The 9,300-nt window shown below is 33.2% G+C and overlaps 1 protein-coding gene across 1 annotated transcript in view; it reads left to right on the top strand.

Annotated features, from left to right (window-relative positions):
* LOC106678351 (uncharacterized) overlaps positions 1 to 3,687 on the top strand; it is a 43,729-nt gene extending 40,042 nt beyond the window's left edge. Inside the window, exons 4-6 of the mRNA XM_014416815.2 lie at positions 346 to 480; positions 2,679 to 3,049; positions 3,118 to 3,687. Of these exons, the coding sequence (XP_014272301.1) occupies positions 346 to 480; positions 2,679 to 3,049; positions 3,118 to 3,517 (906 nt within the window). The 3' untranslated portion in view covers positions 3,518 to 3,687. The remainder of the gene's footprint in view (positions 1 to 345; positions 481 to 2,678; positions 3,050 to 3,117) is intronic.
* Positions 3,688 to 9,300: the final 5,613 nt, after the last annotated feature.

Below are 9,300 nucleotides of genomic sequence, written 5' to 3'. Positions count from 1 at the left end.
TCTTACTTTAGTACTGTATTGGCTTTATGCTTCTTACTTTAGTACTGTATTGGCTTTATGCTTCTTACTTTCATAATTATTTCTTATCATCCTTCCTTCAACGTTTCCAATCTTACCTACCATCAACCAACCTACTATACATCAAAACATTTTCAGTCCAAATCATCGATCCTTTTCCGCACAACCCATTCTTGGCCTTCAGAGTTAAACAGACTACTGAACCTTTCTTTTCCAATTGTATCGTTTGGAATCCATTATTCAATTCTACTGTCTACCATACATCCTCCGACCATGTCCACTCTCATGAAAACAATTCAAGCAAACTAATATTGCCATCCTGTCCAGGAACTGAATGTATCGGGACACAGCCTCAGGATGTTCACTGGTCTGACAGATAAAAACGGATCCTCGAAGAAGACTGTGGACGAATACAAGAACACAAACGTCAATTACAATGTAGATGACGATCTTTGTTTAGAGGTAATTAAAGTAATTGTTTATATATTATTATGGGAAATATCTATGGAATACACAGTCATAATGTATTTTATATGTAGCGTCGTACTTTGAACACTTTAAAGCGTCATAATATTACCCGTCACCTGTTTCTATTTGAAGCCCATCGGCTCCTGGTCACTTCCGTAAGACCCCACACATGAACTGATGTTGCTCTCGGAGTTTCTTCTGATGATTTCAAGTAAGCACTTATTACCGATTAGTGCTTTGTACGACGCATCTATGTGATGCTCACTCTACAGATTCCATACAGTGCTGTAGTTACTTCTTAACATACAATTATATCTTCGTATCCTTCCTTTACCGACGTATCCAATATCCCATCTATCATACATCTCTTACCTTATTTAATTTAAATAATCGGTCCATTCCCACAAAACCCCTTCATTTACACAGCCTGCCGAATCATTTCCCTCCTTACTTCTTCGAAATTTGGTTTCGGTAGAAGTAACGCACGCAATTTTTTGCAATAATAAATATTCATCACAAAATTTTGTACTAATTTATACATTTAATCATTCAATCTTTCATTCCATCATTTTTCATTGTGGATGGTTAAAAAGAACTTGGGCTTCTATTTTCTCCCACCCGTATACTTTCAGAATTATTCGTATACGGGTGATGTAGGTAAGTATGGGAATACTGCGGTAGTATTTTAACTATTCACTTACGGGTCGATGAGATGAGCTTTAATGACTAATTATAATAATTAATAAATTATTATTACTGATTATCAGTGAAAAGTAGATCGTTGCTATAGCGTCGAACTGATTTCCTCAGTAATTTTGCTCTTATTGCGTCAAGTGCAAGTCAAGATAACGTGCTAACCAATTTCCGGATCACGTATCCCGCACCTTTACATTTGGTAAGGTGCTTGATCTTTTCTATGTAATTTATTTTGTACTATTACTATGTAATTCAGGTGTAATTTATGTATATCCGATCACGGATTGATCAGTATGCTGTGTAATGTAGCAATGTATGTGTACCGATGTATTTGGCCTGAATGGAAGACTAAAGGATTTCTTTCTCTCCCGATCCTAAGCGCTTTTAATTTCTAATAATTCTTTATCCATTCCTCCAATACCCTTCTTACAACCAAATCCAGTCTATTCTACAAGTTTTAATCCATCCGACATAAAAAAATAAACAAAATTTAACGAATATTAGCAAAATTAAATAAAATATAAATGGCGTTGATAACCTATGAAGTTTGGCGCCACTAATCAAAAACAAACAATCCATCCGACCTCCGACGCATTATAAATTTCATTAGTAATTTATAAATATAAATATTTTATACTTTATTTGTTCTTTTTTATTTATTTGTTATTAGGAGATGCTATTTATAATTAGTTCTTTTCCTCATATATTTTTTATTCTATGACTCCATGATCCAATAAGTCCTTAAAGGACATTTCCTGAGATAGTTTTAGAATAGATTAATATAATTATCGGGATATACAACTCACGTTTTTCAGATAGCAGTAATTAATTTACTAATTAAAGTTATTCCATATAACTGGAAAACATAACATCATAAAATTGTTGATCAATAAAAGTACATTACACTCCTAAACAATTCAGTATTTACTATAATAAGTAATTTCTTGAGAAAAAACAGTATAATTACTATGATTTTACTATAAATATTATTCGTTACGTTTATCTTAATAACATAAGGTTAACTGAATAGATCAGAATTAGTACATCTTATTCTAACAACCTCGAAAAAACAAAAACTAACTAAATACAGACGACCAAATGGCTCACTCTGAAAATGTCCTGAATCTTATTCCCAGTTCTTATTCTTTTGGGATTTGCTAAAACGCTAAACAAGGCCTTATGTCATGTGCTAGTAAATAAATTAACTAGCCAGTGTTCTGCCGATTCAGATATCATCTGGACAGAAAAAGATTAGGCCACTTAAAGACAGCACATCTCACTTCAACAGTCTAATAAAAGCAACCAAAACAAATTACTTCACTACATGATAGTTCTTATTTTTTACACTTCTAGAGCTTTTTTAGAATACAATTTTCCAATTCCACCATGAAAATGAAACATAATTTTTATCATTTAATATAATTTGTCTTTAGTATACCATTTTGTAGTTTCTATTAAGTTTTCACAATCAAAATTTTTTCCCCTTTTTCTCTTAGGCAATCCCAGATCTGGTAGTTCCTACTCACGAATTAGCAGCGGCGAAACGTTGTCTAGGACTTCCTCCGAATATCAGTTCTACAGAAGTTATGTTTCACGCTTGCAAACCCGACGTCGAAGGTTATACTTTGCTGCATCGGTTCGCAGAGGCGGGACATAACCAAGGCGTGGAGGAGCTGTTGTCCATTGGTGTGCCTTGCGACCTACGGGGCCCTGGAGGCTCCCTTCCGCTCCACTACGCCGCCGAGTACGGACAGCTCCAAGTGCTGCCCCTTCTGCTGAACGCCGGCAGTAACATATCTGCTGCCAGGGATGACGGCAACACTGCCGCCCATCTGGCCGCTAGTATGGGTAACGTCGAAACTCTAAGGTGAGTCTGCTAAGCTAAAGACCATAACCTAGCTTAGAAGATAATTGATTGATGAATGATTATTGCAGTTGGCTGGCAGAACATGGAGCGAAAATAACTGCGAAGAACTTCAAGGGACAGACTCCACTTCACGTAGCAGCAGCTGGAGGGCATGCGGCGATGCTGACCTTCTTACTGGACCTCATGGCCGACCGGCGAAGATCGGAGGGTACCCGCCTGGGAGCGATCCCCCGTGGCGTGGGGGAGGTGGACCCGCTGGACTCGGACAGCTGCACCCCCCTGCACCTGGCGGCTAGAGCCAATAACCTAGATGCAGTCCGGATCCTTCTGGACAGGGGAGCCAACTACAACGTCTTCAACGACGAAGGACTGACCCCTCTCAACGAGGCCATGCTCTGGGGAGCCACCGAGACTGAGCAGCTGCTGAACGAAATTAGAGAGTCAGACAAAAAAAAGAATTTAGGATGATAACAGAGTGCCGCCTAGGCATTGACAATCTTGTTAACTTTGACTGCAATCGTTGTATGACTACAACATGTGATACCTCTTTCGTTATTAGACTGTAGCCTTGGAAACATTAACTGTCTTGTTTCTATTTTTTAAGTCACAAAGAAATACTAATAAATGTTGGATGTTTTGACAGTTGCATTATTTAAACACCTTGAAAACTAATTTATTTAATCATTCATTGTATCTGTATATTTTTCCAATCTCCTCTCTTGAGTCTAATGAGGTATGCTGGATTTTCTTCAAGATCAATAGCATCTTTCTTATATTTTCCTCCTCGGAGTGTTTAGGGACGAAGGATCACAACCTACCCAATGCAACCTGCCAATGTTGGCTAATCAGGTGATCAATCCCTGTAGCATACCGGGCTACAAGAAACCTGAAATACATTTTACTTATTGATTAGAGACGTTTTTGGAGAATGTATACATTTTCACGTTCTTAAGATTTAACACTACATCTATGCTAAAGGGCATGGTATGATTTAAAACAAACCTAAGTGTAGGATTTTTAAAAAAATAAAAGGAAAAAAACTAAATTAAATTAAATAGAACATATTAGTCTGTTTTTTTTTACTATTCACCAATACTGCAATATATATAAACCATGAATCCACAAACATTTTATACCAGAATCAGTCATTTTTATTACTATTATTAAGTTATATTATTACCAAAGGGGGAAGTTATTCTTTCATTTAGTTTCCTGGGAAGATCTTTGCGCCGGTTATTAGCAGTTTAGTCTCGTTAACCAAATCACGTACACTGAAGAAAACTGCATACCCAAGATATTTTATATTTTACGGTAAGATTTTTGTTGGTTGCCCAATAAAACACCTTTGGTGCAATAAAATTAGTTTACTTGTTTTGGCTTTATTAAGCAGTTAAAAGTATGTGGATCTTCCTAGATTGAAATAGTTTAGAATACTGATAGGAAGTAAATAAACAAACTTTTTTATTGTATGTACAAACAAACAAAGTGTGCAAGTACTTTTTTCCTGACGTTTATATTATCTTTAATTATTTTTTATTATGATCAAAGTTTTTAGTTTAATTTATACTCCTATTTAAGAAGTTTTATTGGATAAACTCAAGCGAATTGTCTGTTATATTCAATTCGTTATATAAAGAAAAAACGGTATGTGAAAAATTTTATTCCCCACTGTGTCTCCTACATTTCATTAAAAAAAATAAATAAATGGAACATTAAGACAGACAGTTATAGACTATCGCAATATTATGTAATCAACAAAAATGAAAAAAAAATATCGAAAATTTCTTGATAAACAATGAAAATTGTTAACCATGAATGAACTGAATATACATTAAACCACTTAATTACTTAAATCACTTAAATACTATAACATTTTCAAAAATATCTTCATCTTAAGTAATTAAGTAGGAAATAAATACAAACCTAAAAGTTTCACACTGAGTCAATTATTATTAGCTATTAAATAAACAATTTTCAAAATTTAAGGAAAGAACAAAAAAACAAAACAAATCAATTAACTTAATTTCAATATCACAGTTCCTAGGATCTCAATAAATGTATAAATTCCACTCTTCGTCATCAAAGTGTGATAATATTTGTCTACAGTGAATGTAGAATGTATTTGCACACCACGTTTTTTTTTATTAAATTATGAATTTATGCTATTTAAAAAAAAACCCTATTACTTCAAAAATAAAAATTATATTTATAACTACAAATAAAATTCAAATGAAAAACTTCTTTTTTAAAATAACAAAAACATAGCCTTGCTTTTTATTATATTTTTTTAAATTTAATATTTTATATTAAGTCCGTTGGCATCTATTACCGCTTGTAAACTCGGCATTGAGTGGTAGGGGTTTTTAATTAAATCTGTGTTAATTTGTTTCCATTCTTGCTGTAAAAGATCCTCGAGGTTGTGTCGTTTTCAAACATTTTTATTTAAAATATGCCACAAATTTTCAATTATGTTTAAGTCTAGAGATTGTGAAGGGATATGAAGCTGTTGGCGAATGTTGAATATTAATCATCCTTTAGATTTTGTTTGCTGTATGTATCGGATCATAATCATGCATAAAAATATATCGATCTTGAATTTCTAATTTGGCTGCACTGGCTAGGAAGTAATGGCGCAAAATCTTGACATAACCTTTAAAATCTCTTCAATAAGCAAGAGGTATTTCCTATACCATTTTAAACCCCACAATTCCCCAAACCATTACACTCCCACCTCCATGTTTTACAGTAATTAAGACGTTTTTCTTCCTGAATTCTTCACCATATCGTCTTTCTGCCGTCAAATCCAAACAATTTAATTAATTTATTTAAATTTAAAACATTTCCAATTGTTGTTGTGCTCACACAGAGCCCAGAAGTCGATTCGACCATATTAGCTAGGACACCCACACTAACTCCTGGGTTTTTTTATCGCCTTTTCTTTTCTTCCTCTCATTTACTTTTTTTGGACGTCCTTTGCGCCGGTTATTTGGAGTATGCCTCTTCTTTGGTTATGCCTCTTTCTTCAAATCTCTTAATTACGTATCTGACGGTAGGCAAATTAATAACAGACAAATCCGCTATTTCGCGATACGATTTTCGCAATAATATTCAAATTACGACTTTCACGAGTAGCGGAACTTAGTTCACTTGTTTTTGGCATTAGGATTGGTTAAATTAAAACGAACTTAATAGAATCAATTTTTTTTTATAATAGATAGAATACTATACATACTAATAGAAAAGAATAGGATTATACTCAAGCATACAAACAGGAGCAAGTAAGCAAACATAGTGTGCAAATTCTTTTTTTCTTGTGTATTTATATTAGGTTTAAATAAATTTTTATTATGATCAATACTTTTAATTGAATTTGTACTGTTTTTTTAACTAGTTTTAATTGTACTTTTTATTAAGGAACCTCAAACTATTTTATTATTATTTAAATTTGTAATATAAAGAAAAGACAAGGTGTGCATATATTTTCTTTGGTCATTGTAAATATTTTTCTCTGAGTGAGATGCTGAATCAAATAAAAATGCTAAATTTTCAGGTTTATTTAAAATAAAGAGTAAGATATAACTTATAAAACATTGTTTAAAGTATGTTCTAACAAAAATCATTAGCCCTAATTTATTTTGATATTTTGTTTCTTCGGCAATAAATTGAACAAAAAAATAAACCGTACATGTTTTAAATCTAAAGTTTATTTGTACAGTCATGGTCACAATTGCTACGCTCTGACTCACGTTTTTATTGAATGAAAAATTGTCCTGTTCACATATTTTTAGAGCTAGTAATTAGAGAAGCTTACCTCGTAACTATACAAGCATCAGAAAAACATTTTTCGGAAAACCTTTGTAGATTCGGCTTCCGTAGATTGCAAAGTAGTTGTAGGATTAAAATATTGCAAATTATTGGGACTTAACATTTTTTTTTATTGGAATATTTGGTTCGACAACCAAAAGTTCTGTTCAGAGCTAGCTCTAGTAGAGACCTCTCACTGTTCAGCAATGAGGCTATGGTATTGTAAATAGTTAGACGTGTCTAAAGAAAAAATAAATTTAAAAAGTTAAAAATGACAGTGCTAAGGACTGAAGGATATGATAAATTTTACTTATGGGTGAAAAATTGGGCCTATAATTTTTTTATAATTATAGATAAATTTGTATATTGTTATGTTGAAATTAAAATTGTAAACGCCTAGAAAAATTAGATGAAAATGAACGTTGAAAATTATAATAAAAACCCTTTAATGAGCATCTCTCTCAGTCCGTCTTTAAACTATACAGACGTGATGGTTTAATAGACATGGCTAGGGAGATGCATCTAGCACAAACATTTTCACAAAGATTTCGAATAAGATAATTAAAAAAGAAAAAAAGTAATTATTTACTTGAGGTCCCCCAAAAAGGCGTGAACCATTTCAAAATCGAGTGTACTTCGATAACCCGAAGAAACCCGAGTATAGACGATGACTCTTTAATTTAGTTCATTTTAATATAATATTAATCGCTTTTCAGGAGGGAAAATTTCTGTCCCTGCACATTTACTTCTTTCCCCCTTTAGTTAAAGTTTAGGTTATAATACACGAAAAAACTAACTAATAAATTATCAATATTTAAGACATTTTTGATGTTTAAGACCGAAGTTACTCACGGCTACTTTTACTTTTTTAGTTTATATAACTCTACCGTCTTCAGTGTTAGATATTCAATATTAGAATATATATTACGAAATAAAAATATTAGATATCACATATTTATGATAACATATTATAATATAAATTATAATACTTTGACTCTATAGCCTGAAAATAGATTCAACGTATTTATTTTATATTTACTTATCAGGTAATGCACATTTTACTATTTATATTTAACAGTTAATATAAACTTTAATGTTTTAATTAATTTTTCAAAAAGACCTTACCTATTGTGTGTATATATATAGGGCGTCGCTACAATTGTTTGGGAAGGGGGAGGGGAGAATATAAAATCGTTGAACAATTTTTATCCGATTTTCAACTGCCTAGGAAAATCTTTGGTTTTTACAGACTTTTAGATATACATATATATTATTATATCCTTATGAATGAAAAAATAATTTTATTCTGGGACATATGTCCCTTAAGAATAAATATATGGTTCATATATTAAAATTTTTATCTGGCAAACATTTACATTTAGTAAAATGAAATTACATTGGTATATTGGCTTTACTACTGTTTATAATGTTAATCAATACCTGCCTATTTATTTGATTACAAAGATGTGGAGGTTCGGTTATTCAATAAATAAAGGAATAGGTGTTGTTTAAAGAAAAGAATGGATGAGGCCTGGCGAATGAAGATGGGAAGAAAATTCCAGAAGGAGGTTGCACGTATGACGAATGATTTGCTAAAGAAGACGGTTTTATAGGAGGGCATATATAAATCAATCGGTTGGGATCTAGTGTTTAATGAGTGGATGGATGAACGAAGAGTAAGGAAATCAAGGATATAGGTAGGTTTTTTGATTTTAAGAACATGGAATAGGAAAACACCAAGGAGGTATTACCTTCGGGAGATTGGATAGAGCCACTTCAACTCGGTATACCAGCGGGAGACCTGAGAGCGCCTTGGAAACCCAAAGATAAATCTTACAAAGCAATTCATGAGTCTCTTCAGCCTCAACTCCAGTCCTGCAGATAGCCCTGGAATGGGGGAATTCTGAGGAATGGAGTCACGGAATCTTAGGTACTGTTTGAGCACAGTTATGGATTTGCGTGTGATTTGGGAAATGTGATTATTCGAGGAGAGGTGTTGGTCCAAGGTGACCCCAAGGTTTTTTATTGTAGGATAGAAGTGAATCGGTTGGTTGTTAAGGAAGAGTAGAGGACAGTAAGGGAGGGGAAGGAGGTGCTTGGAACCAATAAGAATGGCCTTCGTTTTTTCAGCATTCAGCTTCAAATCATTCTTAAACGCCCATGCTGTCAATATCTTTTTGTATCTTTTGGATGGCCTTGAGCATCTCGGAGGGATGGAAGGACAGATAGATTTCGAGATGGTCTGCATATAGGTGGTATTGTGCGTGGTGAATGGAATCAGGAAGATCGTTGATATAAATGGAGAAACATATATTTCTCATACATATATTTCAGTTTCTTTCTTATTTTTTATATAAAAGCCTTGTAATTATTTGGTTTTCCTTTTTTATGCAGAATTTCCGATTTCTTAGCTTCTATTCGCCCCATTAGACGATCCCCCCCTTTTA

This window comes from Halyomorpha halys, unplaced genomic scaffold (assembly GCF_000696795.3).
Source record: "Halyomorpha halys isolate HHAL.00 unplaced genomic scaffold, Hhal_1.1 Scaffold134.1, whole genome shotgun sequence".
NCBI classification, from domain to species: Eukaryota; Metazoa; Arthropoda; class Insecta; order Hemiptera; family Pentatomidae; genus Halyomorpha; species Halyomorpha halys.
This window is presented reverse-complemented; position numbering and strand designations above follow the sequence as displayed.